Source organism: Coregonus clupeaformis, chromosome 15, assembly GCF_020615455.1.
Source record: "Coregonus clupeaformis isolate EN_2021a chromosome 15, ASM2061545v1, whole genome shotgun sequence".
NCBI classification, from domain to species: Eukaryota; Metazoa; Chordata; class Actinopteri; order Salmoniformes; family Salmonidae; genus Coregonus; species Coregonus clupeaformis.
Window position 1 is genome coordinate 17,173,363 of NC_059206.1, and position 21,597 is coordinate 17,194,959.

At 44.5% G+C, this 21,597-nt stretch overlaps 1 protein-coding gene across 8 annotated transcripts in view; it reads right to left on the reverse strand.

The window, feature by feature from the left end:
- Positions 1-13,553, reverse strand: part of LOC121582689 (electrogenic sodium bicarbonate cotransporter 4-like) — a 55,728-nt gene extending 42,175 nt beyond the window's left edge. For 7 of the 8 annotated variants that reach the window (XR_006003390.2, XR_006003391.2, XM_041898683.2 and 4 more), the window contains exons 1-7: positions 13,398-13,553; positions 8,446-8,510; positions 7,476-7,691; positions 3,900-4,029; positions 3,215-3,375; positions 2,331-2,486; positions 1,574-1,699 (exon numbers count right to left, since the gene is read on the reverse strand). Coding sequence is in view for 6 of the 8 variants with exons in the window: in XM_041898683.2 (XP_041754617.1) it covers positions 1,574-1,699; positions 2,331-2,486; positions 3,215-3,375; positions 3,900-4,029; positions 7,476-7,691; positions 8,446-8,509 (853 nt within the window). In the remaining 2 variants the exon portion in view is untranslated. Of the gene's footprint in view, positions 1-1,573; positions 1,700-2,330; positions 2,487-3,214; positions 3,376-3,899; positions 4,030-6,450; positions 6,543-7,475; positions 7,692-8,445; positions 8,511-13,397 lie in introns of those variants that run through there. The other variant, XM_041898685.2, reaches the window with a different exon arrangement.
- Positions 13,554-21,597: the final 8,044 nt, after the last annotated feature.

The window sequence follows — 21,597 nt, forward strand, 5'->3', positions numbered from 1 at the left end:
TCAGACCAGAGAATCTTGTTTCTCATGGTCTGAGTCCTTTAGGTGCCTTTTGGCAAACTCCAAGCGGGCTGTCATGTGACTTTTACTGAGGAGTGACTTCCGTCTGGCAACTCTACCATAAAGGCCTGATTGGTGGAGTGCTGCAGAGATGGTTGTCCTTCTGGAAGGTTCTCCCATCTCCACAGAGGAACTCTGAAGCTCTCTGAGTGACCATCGGGTTCTTGCTCACCTCTCTGACCAAGGCCCTTCCCCCCCTATTTCTCAGTTTGGCCGGGTGGCCAGCTCTAGGAAGAGTCTCGGTGGTTCTTCTTCCATTTAAGAATGATGGAGGCCACTGCGTTCTTGGGGACCTTCAATGCTGCAGAAATGTTTTGGTACCCTTCCCCAGATCTGTGCCTCGACACAATCCTGTCTCGGAGCTCTACGGACAATTCTTCGACCTCTTGGCTTGGTTTTTGCTCTGACATGCACTGTCAACTGTGGGACCTTATATAGACAGGTGGGTGCCTTTCCAAATCATGTCCAATCAATTGAATTTACCACAGATGGACTCCAATCAAGTTGTAGAAATATAGTATTCTACTATATACTCCAAATTTCTATAGTAAGCACTACACGATCAAGGGATACTACAGTGTGGAGTATAGTATTCTACAGTATACTAAACAATTATATAGCAAGCACTACACGATCGAGGGATACTACAGTGTGGAGAATAGTATTCTACAGTATACTACACAATTCTATAGTAAGTACATTTACATTTTAGTCATTTAGCAGACGCTCTTATCCAGAGCGACTTACAGTTAGTGAGTGCATACATTTTTCATACTGTACTACACAATTGAAGGATACTACAGTGTGGAGTAGAGTATTCTACAGTATACTACAGTTTACTACAGAATACTATAGAATTATATAGTAAACTGTAGTATTTTTATATGTGGGATAGTAGACATCTCCAACCCATCTTTGTGGGCAAATCGCTTTAGCTATTGTGTGAATGTGTGCCTTTGTGTGGCCGATTAGACCTAATGGATCATTTCCCCCAAAGCTGATTTATGATTTAGGGACAAATTAAGTTGTGGGGAAAGAACAGGAACATACCTCGGTTAGCACACACACACACACACACACACACACACACACACACACACACACACACACACACACACACACACACACACACACACAGAGGAATAGATTATAACCAAATATCCCCAAACTAATCTCGTTCACTTTACAATCCCAAAATTGACCCACTGTGTACTGGGAGCTCTTGGAAATATAGTGTGACCAAAGCTTGCACGCAATCACACACAGTAATCCAACATACTGTATCTCTACTAGTTTATGAGGTTAGATATGTAAATTAAAACACATCTCTATGAGAATGATAGATAGGAAAGAGGGTGAAAGAGTATTAGTTTGTATGTATACGTGAGTGTCAATGGATCCGTGCGTTGAGTGTGTGTGTGTGTCTGTGCATTTGAGTGTATCCGTACACACGTACGTGCGCAAGTGTGTGTCTATGTGTCTGTGCTCTTGAGTGTGTGTTTGTGTGTACACTCACGCAGGCGGGCAAGGCTGCCTGACTTGGCGCGTAGGTCTTCTGTAGAGCGATGGAGGCCAGAGGCTGAACTAGGACTACGACTGAAGTTAGTATGGCTGGCATTATGAACAGACTGGGGACTACGGCCTAGAGAGAGAGAGACAGAGGGAGGAAGGGAAGGGAAGGGAAGGGAAGGGAAGGGAATGGAAGGGAAGGGAAGGGAAGGGAAGGGAAGGGAAGGGAAGGGAAGGGAAGGGAAGGGAAGGGAAGGGAAGGGAAGGGAAGGGAAGGGAAGGGAAGGGAAGGGAAGGGAAGGGAAGGGAAGGGACGGGAAGGGAAGGGAAGGGAAGGGAAGGGAAGGGAAGGGAAGGAAGGGAAGGGAAGGGAAGGGAAGGGAAGGGAAGGGAAGGGAAGGGAAGGGAAGGGAAGGGAAGGGAAGGGAAGGGAAGGGAAGGGAAGGGAAGGCGGGAGGGAGGGAGGGAGGGAGGGAGAGAGAGAGAGAGAGAGGGAGAGCGAGCGAGGGAGAGATAGGAGAGAGAGAAAAGAGAAAGGGATGGAGTGAACAGGAGAGACAGTGAAGGAGTTTGTTAAAAGAGGAGATAAATTATTATTGTTGTTTTAGTAAAATCAGCATGATAGAGATGAAATCAACAAGATCACTCAACACACACACACACACACACACACACACACACACATCGCACACGCACGCGCACACGCACGCGTGTACACATGCACGTACACACGCAGACACACAGATACACACACACACACTCACTGGCGGGGGAATTGTTTGATTTGCCCATGTCGGCTAGCGAGCGGTGCATGGGTTTCTTGTGCTGGTGGCGATGTTTCCGTAGCAACACAAAGCTGACCTTCTCCCTCAGCTCTGGACCAATCAGACCATCCGCTACCTGGCGATCCACGATGTCATCTGGGGTCAGGGGTGAGAGTTCAAGGGTCAAACATAGAGAAACAGAGATATAGAACATACGGATTGCAGCTGTAACTGGTCACAGTGAACTCAGTGGTCTCAATCCCAAATCAACCCTTTGCCCCTTACCCCCTATCCACTTCAGAGGAGGCTGGTGGGAGTAGCTATAGGAGGACAGGCTCATTGTAATGGCTGGAATGGAATGAATGGAATGGTATCAAATACATCAAACATATGGAAACCACATGTTTGACTCCATTCCATTTATTCCATTACAGCCATTACAATGAGCCCATCCTCCCATAGCTCCTCCCACCTAACTCCTCTGATCCACATCCACCTGGCATATCAGAGGGCAAGACGGAGCTTTACCATATTGCTTGCATCTATAAAATGTTCTCCGATCTCCACAAGTGCACAGGGCTTAGGGACTAGGGGTTGATTTGGGAACGGACCATGGTCTGGGTCACATTAACCTAACCTAGCAGGCGTAAAAGAAATGCCTGAAACTAGATCCCCTACATACTGGTCTTGACAATAAGAAAAAAACTGTCGGGGGAGGTTCTCTTCTGCACTGTTCAACCAATCCAGTAAATTTGGAGGAGGATGGAGTGTCGTTAATGTCCAAAATTGGAAGTCTCGTCACGTGCTCTCTTTCCATTTCCCCTGAAAACCAGAACATCAGGTTGTTGGGGACTTGGCAGAGGGTCACACACACTCACACTCACCCACTATCTGTGGCAGGGAGTATCCCTCCAGATCCAGCAGTACACTGCCAGTCTGTATACAGGTCCTTAACTCAAACAGACTGTGGAGGGTCAGGGTGGACACATGGGGCTTGCTCCACCTCTCTCCTCCCTCCTCCACCTTCTCCTCAAACTTCACCCACCTAGAGAGAAGGAGCGAGAGGAAGAGGGACAGAGAGATAGAGAGAGTGACACACACATGGAAAAGAGAGTAAGACAGAGAGAGCAGACAGGAAAATGCTTTAGAAGCATACAAGATAGATACTGTCTGCTGGACTCAAATATGACAATTTCCTGTTTCTTCCAAAGTCAGAGGGTGCAGTTTTAGTTTCACCGCTTAATTCCCTCTGGCTCTGCTGTGTATGCATGTGCATTATTGAATGTTTAACATATTGATTGATTGGTCAGCTGGTTTATTGCCTCCCAGCCTGTGACCTTGAGGGATGCTGGGTTTGACCTCTAACCCCCAGAGTCATAGTGGAGAGTCAGATGTAGCCAACAGTAGGGCTCTGCTGCTAACACTCTTCTAATGAAACTATCTACAGGTCACCTATCCACACCTCCCCCAAATCCCACCTAAAGCCCCCCAACAATCCCAAACTAATGAGGGCACACACTCCAGGGTGGAAACACACAAGGGTTGAAGTGTGTGTTTGTGTGTGTGTACCTAGCAGACTCTTTCCACTCCATGTCGTCTCCATCGTGTTGAAGTGTGTCCATCTCTGTGAACAGAGTGGGCGTCGGCAAGTCATCATCTTCACCCAGGATGTAACGCAGCCTCTCCGCCGCCGGGGACACTGGGAAATGGAGTTCAAACACAAGAGAATAACTATCAGACCATAGAAATAGAATTAGAAAATATATGTATCTACTGTATGTGTGAAACATTTTTACTAACAGTGTGCGTGAGTACTGTAAAGGATATTCCACTATGATGTACGGTCGACAGACAGTTGATGCAGCTTTGGATTGTCGTGACAGTGTGCACTAAACTGGGGCATTTACTCATACAAATCAGACATTTTAAAGAATGTGTTTTTTTATTTGTTTATATATTTGGAACTCTTTATAAAATGTATAGCCTGCAACTGTAACTGAATAGAACTGGAAAACTGTAGTGTGCCTGGGACTCTCTCAGAATTTCCTGTCGGTGGAACAAAGTCCATTAACTTGCTCCTAGCCCCAGGGCTCTGATAACTGCCATCACACCACTCGCTCTGCATGGGTGTGTGTGCTGTGTGATGTGTGCTGTGTGTGTGTGTGCTGTGTGCTGTGTGTGTGTCTGCGTGTGTGTTTCTCACTCCTCGTCTGGTGGTCCTAGTTTACTTTGATCCTGTGTGAGTTCCCTTCCACCCCTAATCCAAAACAACACCCTCTCACCCCCTGTCAGTCCCAGAATCCCAGTGAAAGCTGGTAAATATATACCCCCCTGCACCCCCCTGATCCATCTAAACCCCACTCACCCCCTTTATACAGTCTATGAATAAACCGGAGGTGTTGGTATGTAATCTATGCAATGTTCCTGATGCAAGCCAGAAAGCTATGTCACAGGCTTGATGACATTCATCACTTTGGTTCAGGATTTAACAAAACCCACCCAAAAACAAAGCAAGTATTTGTCGCCTACAGTATAAAACAAACTTGGAACCCCATGGTATTGGGTTGCTAAAATAAGCAGCACACTGCCCAAAAGTCAGCCGATGTGAACAGCACATGGACAGGCCCTGTCTCTAAGAGGTTACTGAGGACAGACAGACCTTGAGGCCCATTTTTAAAAATAAAAATGCAATCTAATAGTTCACAGAGAGAGATTGAGAGAAAGAAGCAGAGTGAATCAGAAAAAGAAGCAGAGTGAATCAGAGAAAGAAGCAGAGTGAATCAGAGAAAGAAGCAGAGTGAATCAGAGAAAGAAGCAGAGTGAATCAGAGAAAGAAGCAAAGTGAATCAGAGAAAGAAGCAGAGTGAATCAGAGAAAGAAGCAGAGTGAATCAGAGAAAGAAGCAAAGTGAATCAGAGAAAGAAGCAGAGTGAATCAGAGAAAGAGAGGAGACTAGTCCTTCAGAGAGCACTGAGGCAAACAGACACTTTGCTACAGTCTTCACATTAGATCCAAACTATCACGCGAGAACTAATTGAACAATCAGTCAGCTACATCCCAGAGACCGCTGCCGGTCCAAAGACCAGAGGTTGAGAAACACCAGGCTCATATGACATCTCCAATGCCATGTCCACGTGACAGTGATGCACACATTTCATTTCCAAAGGTGAACATCTACCTGACAAGTCACCCCTGAAATACAGCCAAATATGAACCAATACTTACTACACAGCAATGACACCAACATGAAAATAAAGAAAATAAACATGAAGATGCTGTCCACTCCATTCTCTTCCTGTTTTCTATCCCTCCTCCCCTCCTCCCTTCCTCTCTTCCTGTATTCTATACCTCCTCCCCTCCTCCCATCCTCTCTTCCTGTTTTCTATACCTCCTCCCATCCTCTCTTTCTGTTTTCTATACCTCCTCCCATCCTCTCTTTCTGTTTTCTATACCTCCTCCCCTCCTCCCATCCTCTCTTCATGTTTTCTATACCTCCTCCCCTCCTCCCATCCTCTCTTCCTGTTTTCTATACCTCCTCCCCTCCTCCCATCCTCTCTTCCTGTTTTCTATACCTCCTCCCCTCCTCCCATCCTCTCTTCCTGTTTTCTATAACTCCTCCCCTCCTCCCATCCTCTCTTCCTGTTTTCTATAACTCCTCCCCTCCTCCCATCCTCTCTTCCTGTTTTCTATACCTCCTCCCCTCCTCCCATCCTCTCTTCCTGTTTTCTATCCTTCCTCCCCTCCCCCCATCCTCTCTTCCTGTATTCTATACCTCCTCCCATCCTCTCTTTCTGTTTTCTATACCTCCTCCCCTCCTCCCATCCTCTCTTCCTGTTTTCTATACCTCCTCCCCTCCCCCATCCTCTCTTCCTATTTTCTATACCTCCTCCCATCCTCTCTTCCTGTTTTCTATACCTCCTCCCATCCTCTCTTTCTGTTTTCTATAACTCCTCCCCTCGTCCCATCCACTCTTTCTGTTTTCTATATCTCCTCCCCTCGTTCCATCCTCTCTTCCTGTTCTCTATAGCTCCTCCCATCCTCTCTTCCTGTTCTCTATAGCTCCTCCCATCCTCTCTTCTTGTTCTCATTACCTCCCCCTATCTTCTCTTTCTGTTGTTACCTGTTTTAGGCAGTGTCCAGTGAGAGGCCATGCTGGAGGTGATGGAGGAACCACAGTCCTGCATGATTAACCACAGGAACCACAATATCTCAGATCCAGAACCAGAGACCTTCAGTCTGCACCTGTACTCCCAGTCAATCTCCGTCCAGCCCAGAGAGGTGGCACTCCAATACCAGGTAAGACCCCAACACCGGTGTGTTCCGTCCTGTAATGGAACTGTTGTGCTGTGTTCTTGTGGAGCCGGTCTGGTCTGCTCTAAGCTGAAGCAGAAATCCACTGAAATCTCTGGAGCAGTGAAGGGCCAGAGGCTTAAGAGGCCAACACACCCCATAGCACCCTGAAGTACTCTCCACCCCCTGACACACACACATATGCACCTGCACACCCATCCACCAGAGCAGCCTGAAGTACCCTTAACAACCTGACACACACACACACACAACAACTACTTCTCCTTCACTCCACTTTTGGCTGTGCACGCCTTCCTTCACCTTTTGTGTCCGGTTCTTCTTCTCTTTGTCTGAGTAAACACACTCAGTAACATAACATATTTCTCCTGTGGAATTGGGGCAGTGGACTCCCTGAACAGACACACACACACACACACACACACATATACACACACACACACACAGGACCGCTGGTGGTTGGACCAGGGTTTGAGTTCCTCAGCTCTAATCAGCTTACCAGCTTCAGAACGCTGGCCCCCATGGGAACAGGAACCATGATTCAGAACGCAGGCCCCCATGGGAATAGGAACCATGCTTCAGAACGCTGGTCCCCATGGGAACAGGAACCATGCTTCAGAACGCTGGCCCCCATGGGAACAGGAACCATGCTTCAGAACGCTGGCCCCCATGGGAACTGGAACCATGCTGCTTCATCTTTCACACACAGAGTGCACACACACACCCTGCAGCCTGCTCTAACCATGCCTGGCAATGACAGGCGAACGTTCCTCAAGACAGCAACAACAGTGGCTGGTCATATGCTTCTCATATGTGCGTGTGTGTGTGAGCGCTCACCTGTGGAGTCAGGGTGAAATATGTCATGTTGTTCCATCTCCTCCTCATCTTCGTAGTGTTCCTGGTTGTCATGGGGATGGTCATGGTGTGTGTGTTCTTGGTGTGTGTGTTGGTCACGGTGTGTGTGATGTTTCTCGCGTTGGGAGCGGTGTTTACGCCGTCTCCTTTTACTGTAACCGTGTGTTACCGGGACACCAATATACACTGGCTGGGGTTCTGAGAGAGACAAAGTGAGAGAGAGAGAGAGAAGAGAGAGAGAGAGAGAGAGAGGAGAGAGAGAAGATAGAGAATTGAGAGAGAGAGAGAGGAGAGAGAGAGAAAAGAGAGAAGAGAGAGAGAGAAGAGAGAGAGGCAAGAGAGAGCGAGAGAGAGAGAGAGCGGAGAGGGAATGAGCGAGAGAGAAGAGAGAGAAAGAGAGAGAAGAGAGAGAAAGAGAGAGAAGAGAGAGAAGAGAGAGAAGAGAGAGAGAAGATAGAGAAGTGGGAGAGGAAAGCGAGAGAGAGTCAAGTGAGAGAGAGGAGAGAGAGAGGAGAGGGAGAGAGAGAGAGAGAAGAGAGAGAGAAAAGAGAGAGAGAGAAGAGAGAGAGAGAGAGGAGAGAGAGAAGAGAGAGAAGAGAGAGGAGAGAGACAGAAGAGAGAGAAACAGAGAGTGAGAGAGAGGAGAGAGAGAGAAGATAGATGGAGATAGAGGAGAGAGAAAGAAGAGAGAGAATATAGAGGGATAGAGAGAAGAGAGAGAGAGAGAAGAGAGGTTACCATCGACACAACATGATCTTTCTTAACACTTTATTTGACATATTGGACTTACAGATGTCTGTTCCTTCCATACAGTGGACAATGCACACACTACACAGCTGTGTGTCTGTGTGTGTGTGTGTGTGTGTGTGTGTGTGTGTGTGTGTGTGTGTGTGTGTGTGTGTGTGTGTGTGTGTGTGTGTGTGTGTGTGTGTGTGTGTGTGGCCGTACTCACCTTCATCATCTTCCTCATATCGGTGGTGACTCCTACTTCTACCTCCCTGCCAATCATGTGCCATCCTGAGAGAGAGGGAGAGAGAGAGGGGGAGAGACAGAAAGAGAGAGGGAGAGGGGGAGGGAGAGAGAGAGAGAGGGGGGGGGAGAGACAGAGAGAGAGAGGGAGAGGGGGAGGGAGAGAGAGAGAGAAAGAGAGGGAGAGAGAGAGGGGGAGAGAGAGGGGAGAGAGAGGGGGGAGAGAGGATGAAAGTCTGTACACTTCTTCCTACTTTGATCATCTATCTCTCCACTCTGCCCTGTTTCATTACAGAACCATTTGATATGAGTCTTGCTTTAACACACAGACAGATGAAATACATACAGAAACAGACCCTTCAGATCCAATATACTGTATGAACTATGCAGATATAAACTCCTTCATCTTAACCTGACGCACCTGTATATATAAAGCCAGGTAGATTACAATGGAACAATTTGACAGTGGGTATAAACTTTTGAATTGCAGTAGTGTAGAACATATCCCCCATTGGGTTTGAGACATCTAATATGGCTGTTGTATGTTTTTCAACATTTTGAATGTGTTGACCCCCAACGTATTCCACAGCTAACTCATTTGTATTCCACGTAGTGATCCCGCCCTCTCCTGGTGAGGATCATCACAACATATCACCTCAGCTTCCATCTGGCAGTGTTGTACTAGTCACTAACATTCAGGTCACTAACTTGTGGAGTTTTTTTTACCAAGCTGCTCGATGCTCCTCTCCTCCTTTCATAAACAAAACATAAACAATAACAAATGTGCCTGGGGTGACCAGTGTCACTGTTAAAATAATGCAGACTCCAGCTTTAAAGGAATAACCCTGCTGGCCATGTAACACCTGGCCAAACCACACAGCACCACACGTGCATTTGGTAACCCGGGAGATCGATGGGACATGAGGAAAACTCAATGGAAAACCATAGCTGCCCTGAGGATGACCACACAAGAGAGAGAGAGAGAGATTAAGAGGGACAGCAGTGTATGGGGACATGCTCAAGGAATTTCCCTCAAAATATCAAGTCTGTCACATTATGCATAGTCAATAATCAACCCCTAACTTCTATCCCATAGACACTTTTCACAGATCTGAAAGGGTCGGATTAGTGTAAGCAAAATGGCGGAAACTCCATCTGGGCTAGGTGGACCAATACTTTGTGGCTTAAACCCAATCCGATTCCTTCAGATCTATGAAAATTGTCCAGGGGGGTAGGGGTTCATTTCTGACTAGGCATTAGTGTATGCAGTGGGACTTCAACATACACCACATTCAATAATTCAATTCAGCTTTAGGCCTACATTAACCTTTAAGGACCACAATGAGGCAACAGATTTGTAATGATTTAATGATTTTACATCTGTACCCCGTGTGTGTGTGTGTGTCTGTCTGAGTGTGTATGTGTATGTGTGTGTGTGTGTGTCACACAGGGTTTTTGTAGGCTGATCAATACCACTGTCAGTCTTGATCACCAGCTGGCCCCTGAGCTCCTAATCACTGGGTGTGAAGGGCATGTTTCACACCCCAAATACACCCTGAGTGCTGTTCATTGTAAGGACAACTCAGAACATGGAATACTTTGACTGAGTGGGGCTACTGACAATACTAGTGGTAGGCTTACAGCTGGGGTGTCTAGCTCTGGTCCTTGACGGCCACAGTCCTGCTAATTCTGGTTGACTGATTCATTTGATTTTGAATGATTTTCTACCTGAAAGGTGTATGCACTCACTGCACAATCATTCAATAACATTCAGTGATTGGGTAAGTACCAGGGAGAAATGAAAACCAGCAGGATGAGAACCTGGACGGCCTGTATTGTGCACCCCTAGTCTACACACTTCACTGGATCACAATGATCATATTGGTAATGAGTCGGGTTGGAGTCAATTTCATTAAGTTTACTCACCCTTGTAACAAGGCAGAGCAGATTACACAATCAACCCAAGTCTCTGACATTATTATCATAAATTCCAGGAATAAAGATAAAACAGAGATAAAATGATTCTAAAATCTCTAAGGCAGCTCAAGTCTGATATTTTTCCACTAATTGATCTTTTGACCAATCAGATCTTTTCACATCAGATATTTTCAGAGCTGATGTGATTGGTCAAAAGACCAATTAATGAAAAAAAGATCAGAATTGTGCTGCCTGTGTAGACACAGCCTAAAATCAAGGTCGCATTGCCCTGCTCAGACGTTGCATATATGCATCAACCAATGGTTGCATGCTATGTCATTGACTGTGTCATCGACTGACAGATTGCTGTAACATAGTTGTGGTTAGCTGATATGTAAAATACCTTTCCAGGTGTAGGGAACTCAACAAAAAAAACTAGGTCAAATCATACGTCAGTGATCTTCAGGTTGGAAAGTCGGAGCTCTAGAAAGATGCCAGAGTTTCCGACTTGGAATTTCGAGTTGGATAACCGTTCAAAATGATTTTTCCCAGTCGGAGTTGTTTTGAAGGTAGAATGTATCCACAACAGCACCCTTGATTAAACTAATATGTTAATGATCAAGCCCTTGATTCTGCAGAGTCAGGTGTGCTGGTGTTGGGATAGAACAAATATGTGTAACTAGGGTTCCGCAAGTCCTGGGTTAGGAAACTAAACCATGATAATAATAAATGTCCTCTGTAAACTAACAAAGCAACACAACTAGCAGAGAAACAGCTCCTGTTCAGAATACACAACTCATCTGGCCATGGTAGGTTATTATTATTATTATTATTATTATTAGTCATTTAGCAGATGCTCTTATCCAGAGCGACTTACAGTTAGTGAGTGCATACATGTTCATACTGGCCCCCCGTGGGAAACGAACCCACAACCCTGGCGTTGGTACTCATCTCATACAGTGGGGGAAAAAAGTATTTAGTCAGCCACCAATTGTGCAAGTTCTCCCACTTAAAAAGATGAGAGAGGCCTGTAATTTTCATCATAGGTACACGTCAACTATGACAGACAAATTGAGAAATAAAAATCCAGAAAATCACATTGTAGGATTTTTAATGAATTTATTTGCAAATTATGGTGGAAAATAAGTATTTGGTCACCTACAAACAAGCAAGATTTCTGGCTCTCACAGACCTGTAACTCCTCCACTCGTTACCTGTATTAATGGCACCTGTTTGAACTTGTTATCAGTATAAAAGACACCTGTCCACAACCTCAAACAGTCACACTCCAAACTCCACTATGGCCAAGATCAAAGAGCTGTCAAAGGACACCAGAAACAAAATTGTAGACCTGCACCAGGCTGGGAAGACTGAATCTGCAGTAGGTAAGCAGCTTGGTTTGAAGAAATCAACTGTGGGAGCAATTATTAGGAAATGGAAGACATACAAGACCACTGATAATCTCCCCTCGATCTGGGGCTCCACGCAAGATCTCACCCCGTGGGGTCAAAATGATCACAAGAACGGTGAGCAAAAATCCCAGAACCACACGGGGGGACCTAGTGAATGACCTGCAGAGAGCTGGGACCAAAGTAACAAAGCCTACCATCAGTAACACACTACGCCGCCAGGGACTCAAATCCTGCAGTGCCAGACGTGTCCCCCTGCTTAAGCCAGTACATGTCCAGGCCCGTCTGAAGTTTGCTAGAGTGCATTTGGATGATCCAGAAGAGGATTGGGAGAATGTCATATGGTCAGATGAAACCAAAATATAACTTTTTGGTAAAAACTCAACTCGTCGTGTTTTTCTGCAAAGGGACCAGGACGACTGATCCGTTTAAAGGAAAGAATGAATGGGGCCATGTATCGTGAGATTTTGAGTGAAAACCTCCTTCCATCAGCAAGGGCATTGAAGATGAAACGTGGCTGGGTCTTTCAGCATGACAATGATCCCAAACACACCGCCCGGGCAACGAAGGAGTGGCTTCGTAAGAAGCATTTCAAGGTCCTGGAGTGGCCTAGCCAGTCTCCAGATCTCAACCCCATAGAAAATCTTTGGAGGGAGTTGAAAGTCTGTGTTGCCCAGCGACAGCCCCAAAACATCACTGCTCTAGAGGAAATCTGCATGGAGGAATGGGCCAAAATACCAGCAACAGTGTGTGAAAACCTTGTGAAGACTTACAGAAAACGTTTGACCTGTGTCATTGCCAACAAAGGGTATATAACAAAGTATTGAGAAACTTTTGTTATTGACCAAATACTTATTTTCCACCATAATTTGCAAATAAATTCATTAAAAATCCTACAATGTGATTTTCTGGAAAAAATATTCTCATTTTGTCTGTCATAGTTGACGTGTACCTATGATGAAAATTACAGGCCTCTCTCATCTTTTTAAGTGGGAGAACTTGCACAATTGGTGGCTGACTAAATACTTTTTTTCCTCACTGTATCTAACATCTGGCCATGGTAGGTTATATCAGTACTCATCTCATATCTAACATATGTATGTGATGATATAAACTCTATCAAATATTCTCCTGTCTTTTCAATATGCTCTCCAAAGGCATTAAATAATGCAATAAAGACAATTAATGGCTGAGCCAGCTTTCCAACGCATCACTTTTCGATTAGATCTATTGATTAAGATTAAATATGAGTCCAGTCTCTCCTAACGATGCTAATGTTTCATGTTTCATATTATTAATTAAGCACACATTAATCTTTCAATGAAACTCCAACAACAGTACAAGCTCATGGCATACACAATAGAACACAATAAAGAAGTTGACTGTTTCTCTTATTGAGTTAATTTCCACTGAACTGTATGGATGAAAACCCCAAATGAAACCAAACCGTCTTTTTCCTGATAATACGTATAATTAATAAAGGAATGAGAATGCAGTCAGTGTGGTTGTCAGAAAAGGTAGCCCTGTTTGTAAAGAACACACCCAAACAAGTTTTGAACTTCATTCACAACAGAGCATGCATTAACAGTAACAGGAATTAGTGTCTTACCTGAGCAGAGGGTTAGAGTTGAGCTGAGAGGAATGAAGTTAATGATGAAGTAATAATAGATGCAGTAATGGACACAGGTCTCAATGTCACTCTGGGCTCTGCTGCATACAACTGTCCTGCGCCAACGACAGATAGCTGTGGGTTCTCCTTCCTGTGTGTGTGACAGAGGCCAGTGGTGTGCACTGATCCAGTCACGTTCCCCAACACCTCTCTGTACTGGGTCAAGTAACATGGCCTGGGGCGTGCGTGCGCGCGCGCGCACACACACACACACACACACACACACACACACACACACACACACACACACACACACACACACACACACACACACACACACACACACACACACACACACACAACCATCGACCCAACCATGAGTAGCCTACCATGGCCTGACACGGAACTAAACCTCAGAACAGTCGATTTGACAATCAGCCCCATAGTTCTGCCTCCATACAACTAGTCAACCCCACAGGAAGGCAGCGAAGTAATAGATTTTTGAGATTGAACTTCAGGAGGATATAAACTCATTGTTCAGAAATAGTGCAGAAAGCACTGGGGAGGAGTGGATGAAGGATATATCATTAGAATAGATTCTCTCTCGCTCTCTCTTTAAACTTTTCTACCACCCTCTATAGCCTTTTGCCATGTGTGTAATGTTCAGATAGAAGGGACATTGTGTATGCAATATAATAGTCTGGAGGAGATCTATAAATATTAGGCATATATAGCGTGAGCATGAAAAAAAAGTAAATAATCAGTGTAAACTCTTGGAATAACAAACACATTTTCTGACGTTCACTGTCTCGTTTTCTATGAGTTGATTGATTTCTATCTATCGATCGCACACTCCCCATCGCATTCACCCGTCAGAGGGCAGGAAAATAGACAGATTGAACAATAGATTAGACAGAGGCGCAAATTATTGCCTATCAAAAGCTCCAGCTTTCAAGGTTTTCTGTTTAACGGTCAAATCCTCCATCTTTGTGCTGTCCGTCATGCCCCCAAAAAACATTATTCACTTGTCAGTCATATTAGTTTATTGATCTGAATGAATGAACCATCCGATTCCAATTGGATTACACCCAATTCATGTGCACTATGAATATCAATAAGCTATTGATTGATCATAGGCTATAGAAGGACAGGGGTCTTCTTCTTCTTCTTCTTCTTCTTCTTCAATTAGGTTTTATGGCGTTTGGCATCCAATATGTTGCATTACCGCCACCAACTGGACTGGTGTATAAATCCATTATACTTTGTGACACAAAATTAGGAAAAAAACGTACCCTACCATCTAACCCTACCCTCATTAAAACCCACCACCCTATTCCACTGAAGGAAGGATGTAAAGTATTCACCAGGAAGTAAATGGGAGCACGTCAAAGTTCAAGGGTCAGTTATACTCCCACGCCCCATTGAATAAACAAACCTATCCACCTCATTTTCGAACATTGCTATGGGCACAGCCAAACAACGGAAGTGGTGGATTAAACGTCTGCTTTACAGAGCACCAGTGGCAAACGGTCATCCCTTCTAGCCATGACCATGGCAAACTTGCCAGAGTCATTTATTTGAAGGAGTCAATTTATAGAGTATAAAAGTCAAGTAAACAAGTGTACTGTAAGTGTATAAGTTTATTTCATTCAAGTTCGCTACTAGTAGACTGGTTATTTTGTGATAATACCGTTAGTTGTGTTTTGTCACAGTTAAGGGCCATCCACCAAGCCAATAACTATAACGATGAATACAATGATAAACTATAGGCTACATAACTATAAAGGTTGGTGTTCATCCACACTAGAGGAAAGTTTATCGTTTATTGTTCTGTAGTCCTACACCTGTCAATCAACTGATCAACACATCCTACTGCACACTGCCTATTAATAAGGTGGTAACACAAGACCATTTATGAGGTCTCTAACCCACAGATACTGGTTCAGACCATTTATGAGGTCTCTAACACACAGATACTGGTTCAGACCATTCATGAGGTCTCTAACACACAGATACTGGTTCAGACCATTTATGAGGTCTCTAACCCACAGATACTGGTTCAGACCATTCATGAGGTCTCTAACACACAGATACTGGTTCAGACCATTTATGAGGTCTCTAACCCACAGATACTGGTTCAGACCATTCATGAGGTCTCTAACACACAGATACTGGTTCAGACCATTCATGAGGTCTCTAACCCACAGATACTGGTTCAGACCATTCATGAGGTCTCTAACCCACAGATACTGGTTCATACCATTCAGTGCTTTCAGGGTGTGTTCATTGTCATAGTGACAACTGCTAATAATACTTCAATGTACAGTACATGTAGGCCTAATGAAAAATAATATAGTAACTTGTATTTAAATGCAGCAATTCAACAACAAACGCTGTTTAGCCTGCGCATCTATTAGCCTACAGCATGTAATTCCCTCGTTGCTCAAGTGGTTTGCAAGTGATTTCCACTTTTCTAATGGTTGTCAATTCCTTTGGGACTTCTTTTTCACTGTGCTCTTCTCTCTGTCTGTCCTGTACAACTATTTTATCAAATGTTATCAAAACCGGCTGAAAGTCATCACATCAATGCACTTTCTCTCCTCAACATTCCCCAACATGCATTTTCTATGCTCTAGGCCTGTTTACATCCATCAATTAGCAAGACCAAACCTGCTTCTTTCCCAAATAGGCTATTAGGCCTAGTATATGTCTAATAACTTTTACTAAAGCTTTTCCTGGGATTTCACGAGAAGAGGAATTGCCTACTGCGGAGAGGCTTGTGTAGCCTATAGCCCAGGAGTAGGCAACCCTGTTCCTGGAGTGCCGCAGGTACTGCAGGATTTTGTTCCAACTAGGCACCACACCTGACCAACTGAGCTAATTGATCAGTTCAATGATTGCCTAAATTCAACACACCTGCTCCTGGGTTAGGTTTAGCTAAAATGTTACAGTTGTCCCCGACGCAACTCGAACATGCTACTTTTGGGCTGTAGCTGTACTCCATCTAGCCACAACCCTAGAAGCGGCAGGTAGCTTAGTGGGTAAGAGTGTTGTGCCAGTAACCGAAAGGTCGCTGGTTCTAATCCCCGAGCCGACTAGGTGAAAAATCTGTCGATGTGCCCTTAAGCAAGGCACTCAACCCTAATTGCTCCTGTAAGTCGCTCTGGATAAGAGCGTCTGGTAAATGTAAATGTAAGCCATCAGTCCAGAGAAACCATCAGTGTCACCACACCGGAATTAGCCTAAATTACAGCGATGATCATAATCATGAGGATTAGTGGAGAACTTCAGTCACAGACCTCTGACTCAAAGGAGTGTGTGTACTGTATGCGTATGCAGGGGTGCAACTTTCACTGGGGATGGGAAGAACATGCTTTAGGACCATGCGGACGCCTCCGAGCGGTCGGGTAGGCTGTTTGGAGTGTTTAACCGACTGGATAAAATATATATATATGTCCCCCCCCCACTTCTAAAACCAAAGTTGCGCCCCTGTGCGTATGTATGTGCGCGTGCACCCTAGTGTATACTGTATGTGTGTGTGTTGATCACTACGCTGATTTGGGTAGTAAAAAGTCCAATGCAGCCATTTTTATCTCAATATCAAATCGTTTCTGAGTAACAATTAAGTACTTAACTGTGATTGTAGTCAATTAAAAATGGAGAGGGGGATGGGAGGAGGAGTGGAGAGGGGGATGGGAGGAGGAGTGAAGAGGGGGATGGGAGGAGTGAGGTGAGAGATTGTCAAGCATGTTCTGGAGTGAGCGATCAAAGTAATTTGACTGTGATTATCGGGTTCGATTAATCCAACTCAGCGGCCTTGTGGTTAGTTTCCGCCCTAAGATTGGAAGGTTGGGAGTCCTACCAAAGAGATAGATTGGGGGTAAGTTCCCTACAACAGACTAGCATCCTGACAATGGGCTTCAGGATCTCATCACGGTATCTCTGTGAATTCAAATTGCCATCAATAAAAGGCAATTGCGTTCATTGTCCATAACTTATGCCTGCCCATACCATAACACCACCACCACCATGGGGCACTCTGTTCACAACGTTGTTGTAAGCAAACCGCTCGCCCACAGGACGCCATACCCAATACAGTTGAAAGCGGGATTCTTCCGTAAAGAGCATACTTCTCCAGCATGCCCGTGGCCATCGAAGGTGAGCATTTGCCCACTGAAGTTGGTTCCAGGTGGCTGGTGTCAGACGATCCCGCAGGTGAAGACGGATGTGGAGGTCCTGGGCTGGCGTGGTTACACGTGGTTGTGAGGCTGGTTAGACGTACTGACAAATTCTCTAAAAAGACGTTGGAGGTGGCTTATGGTAGAGAAATTAACATTCAATTCTCTGGCAACAGCGCTGGTGGACTTTCTTGCAGTCAGCATGCCAATTGCACACTCCCTCAAAACTTAAGACAAAACTGCACATTTTAGAGTGGCCTTTTATTGTCCCCAGCACAAGGTGCACCTGTGTAATGATCATGCTGTTTAATCATCTTTTTGATATGCCACACCTGAGAGGTGGATAGATGATATTGGCAAAGGAGAAATGCTCACTAGCAGGGATGTAAATAAATGCGTTCACAAAATTTGAGCGAAATAAGCTTTTTGTGCGAATGGAACATTTATGAGTTTTTCCAACAATTGTTTACAGACAGATTATTTCACTTATAATTCACTGTATCACAATTCCAGTGGGTCAGAAGTTTATATACACTAAGTTGACTGTGCCTTTAAACAGCTTGGAAAATTCCATGTCATGGCTTTAGAATCTTCTGATAGGCTAATTGACAACATTTGAGTCAATTGGAGGTGTACCTGTGGATGTATTTCAAGGCCTACCTTCAAACTCAGTGCCTCTTTGCTTGACATCATGGGAAAATCAAAAGAAATCAACCAAGACCTCAATTTCCACGTTCATCTGTACAAACAATAGTACGCAAGTATAAACACCATGGGACCACACAGCCGTCATACCTCTCAGGAAGGAGATGCGTTCTGTCTCCTGGAGATGAACGTACTTTGCGAAAAGTGCAAATCAATCCCAGAACAACAGCAAAGGACCTTGTGAAGATGCTGGAGGAAACAGGTACAAAAGTATCTATATCCACAGTAAAACGATTCCTATATCGACATAATCTGAAAGGACGCTCAGCAAGGAAGAAGCCACTGCTCCAAAACCGCCATAAAAAAGCCAGACTACGGTTTGCAACTGCACATGGGGACAAAGATTGTACTTTTTGGAGAAATGTCCTCTGGTCTGATGAAACAAAAATAGAACTGTTTAGCCGTAATGACCATCATTATGTTTGGAGGAAAAAGGGGGTTGCTTGCAAGACGAAGAACGCCATCCCAACTTTGAAGCACGGGGGTGGCAGCATCATGCTGTGGGGGTACTTTGCTGCAGGAGGGACTGGTGCACTTCACAAAATAGATGACATCATGAGGAAGGGAAATTATGTGGATATATTGAAGCAACATCTCAAGACATCAGTCAGGAAGTTAAGCTTGGTCGCAAATGGGTCTTCCAAATGAACAATGACCCCAAGCATACTTCCACAGTTGTGGCAAAATGGCTTAAGGACAACAAAGTCAAGGTATTTGAGTGGCCATCACAAAGCCCTGACCTTAATCCTATAGAACATTTGTGGGCAGAACTGAGCAAGGAGGCCTACAAACCTGACTCAGTTACACCAGCTCTGTCAGGAGGAATGGGCCAAAATTCACCCAACTTATTGTGGTAAGCTTGTGGAAGGCTACCCGAAACGTTTGACCCAAGTTAAACAATTTAAAGGCAATGCTACCAAATACTAATTGAGTGTATGTAAACTTCTGACCCACTGGGAATGTGATGAAAGAAAAGCTTAAATAAATCATTCTCTCTACTGTTATTCTGACATTTCACATTCTTACAATAAAGTGGTGATCTTTACAGGGAATTTTTACTAGGATTAAATGTCAGGAATTGTGAAAAACTGAGTTTAAATGTATTTGGCTAAGGTGTATGTAAACTTCTGACTTCAACTGTAGATAGAAAGAACACATATATTCTGCTCTCTAGGGTAAAATAAGACAGTCTCCCTCCCTAGCTCTCTCTTTCCATCAGGGTCTGTCTCTTTGGTCCCTCTCTCCTTATACAAGCACACACCCGCAAGCGCGCACACACACACTGTTATCTCTTCCTTATCTTTGTTCATTAATATTCACAGCATAATTAATAGGGGCTAATTTGCATATCTCTTATCAGGAGGATCCAGTCCTTTAGATTATCCTAATCCTGCCTTCACACACACACACACACACACACGCCTGAGAGGAGACAGATTAGACACAGTTTTCTAGTCCACATCATATGGACACAGCGTAGTATAAATATACATAATGTACAGTGAGGGGAAAAAAGTATTTGATCCCCTGCTGATTTTGTACGTTTGCCCACTGACAAAGACATGATCAGTCTATAATTTTAATGGTAGGTTTATTTGAACAGTGAGAGACAGAATAACAACAACAAAATCCAGAAAAACAAATGTCAAAAATGTTATAAATTGATTTGCATTTTAAAGAGGGAAATAAGTATTTGACCCCTCTGCAAAACATGACTTAGTACTTGGTGGCAAAACCCTTGTTGGTAATCACAGAGGTCAGACGTTTCTTGTAGTTGGCCACCAGGTTTGCACACATCTCAGGAGGGATTTTGTCCCACTCCTTTTTGCAGATCTTCTCCAAGTCATTAAGGTTTCGAGCCTGACGTTTGGCAACTCAAACCTTCAGCTCCCTCCACAGATTTTCTTTGGGATTAAGGTCTGGAGACTGGCTAGGCCACTCCAGGACCTTAATGTGCTTCTTCTTGAGCCACTCCTTTGTTGCCTTGGCCGTGTGTTTTGGGTCATTGTCATGCTGGAATACCCATCCACGGCCCATTTTCAATGCCCTGGCTGAGGGAAGGAGGTTCTCACCCAAGATTTGACGGTACATGGCCCGTCCATCGTCCCTTTGACGCGGTGAAGTTGTCCTGTCCCCTTAGCAGAAAAACACCTCCAAAGCATAATGTTTCCACCTCCATGTTTGACGGTGGGGATGGTGTTCTTGGGGTCATAGGCAGCATTCCTCCTCCTCCAAACACGGCGAGTTGAGTTGATGCCAAAGAACTCGATTTTGGTCTCATCTGACCACAACACTTTCACCCAGTTCTCCTCTGAATCATTCAGATGTTCATTGGCAAACTTCAGACAGGCCTGTATATGTGCTTTCTTGAGCAGGGGGACCTTGCGGGCGCTGCAGGATTTCAGTCCTTCACGGCGTAGTGTGTTACCAATTGTTTTCTTGGTGACTATGGTCCCAGCTGCCTTGAGATCATTGACAAGATCCTCCCGTGTAGTTCTGGGCTGATTCCTCACCGTTCTCATGATCATTGCAACTCCATGAGGTAAGATCTTGCATGGAGCCCCAGGCAGAGGGATATTGACAGTTTTTTTGTGTTTCTTCCATTTGCGAATAATCGCACCAACTGTTGTCACCTTCTCACCAAGCTGCTTGGCGATGGTCTTGTAGCCCATTCCAGCCTTGTGTAGGTCTACAATCTTGTCCCTGACATCCTTGGAGAGCTCGTTGGTCTTGGCCATGGTGGAGAGTTTGGAATCTGATTGATTGATTGCTTCTGTGGACAGGTGTCTTTTATACAGGTACAAAGATGAGATTAGGAGCACTCCCTTTAAGAGTGTGCTCCTAATCTCAGCTCGTTACCTGTATAAAAGACACCTGGGAGCCAGAAATCTTTCTGATTTAGAGGGGGTAAAATACATATTTCCCTAATTAAAATGCAAATCAATTAATAAAATTTTGGCATGCGTTTTTCTGGATTTTGTTGTTGTTATTCTGTCTCTCACTGTTCAAATAAACCTACCATTAAAATTATAGACTGATCATTTCTTTGTCAGTGGGCAAACGTACAAAATCAGCAGGAGATCAAATACTTTTTTCCCCTCACTGTATGTATGCTAGCATTCGCATGTGTGTGTGTGTGTATTGTACATGCATCTACATAAACAAAATGTGTGTAAAGTGAAAAGGAATGAAATCCCAGGATGTAGCCTCTTATTTATCTCTTTGTGATATACAGTGAGGGAAAAAAGTATTTGATCCCCTGCTGATTTTGTACGTTTGCCCATTCCAAAGGAATAGAGACATTTAAAATGTAATAT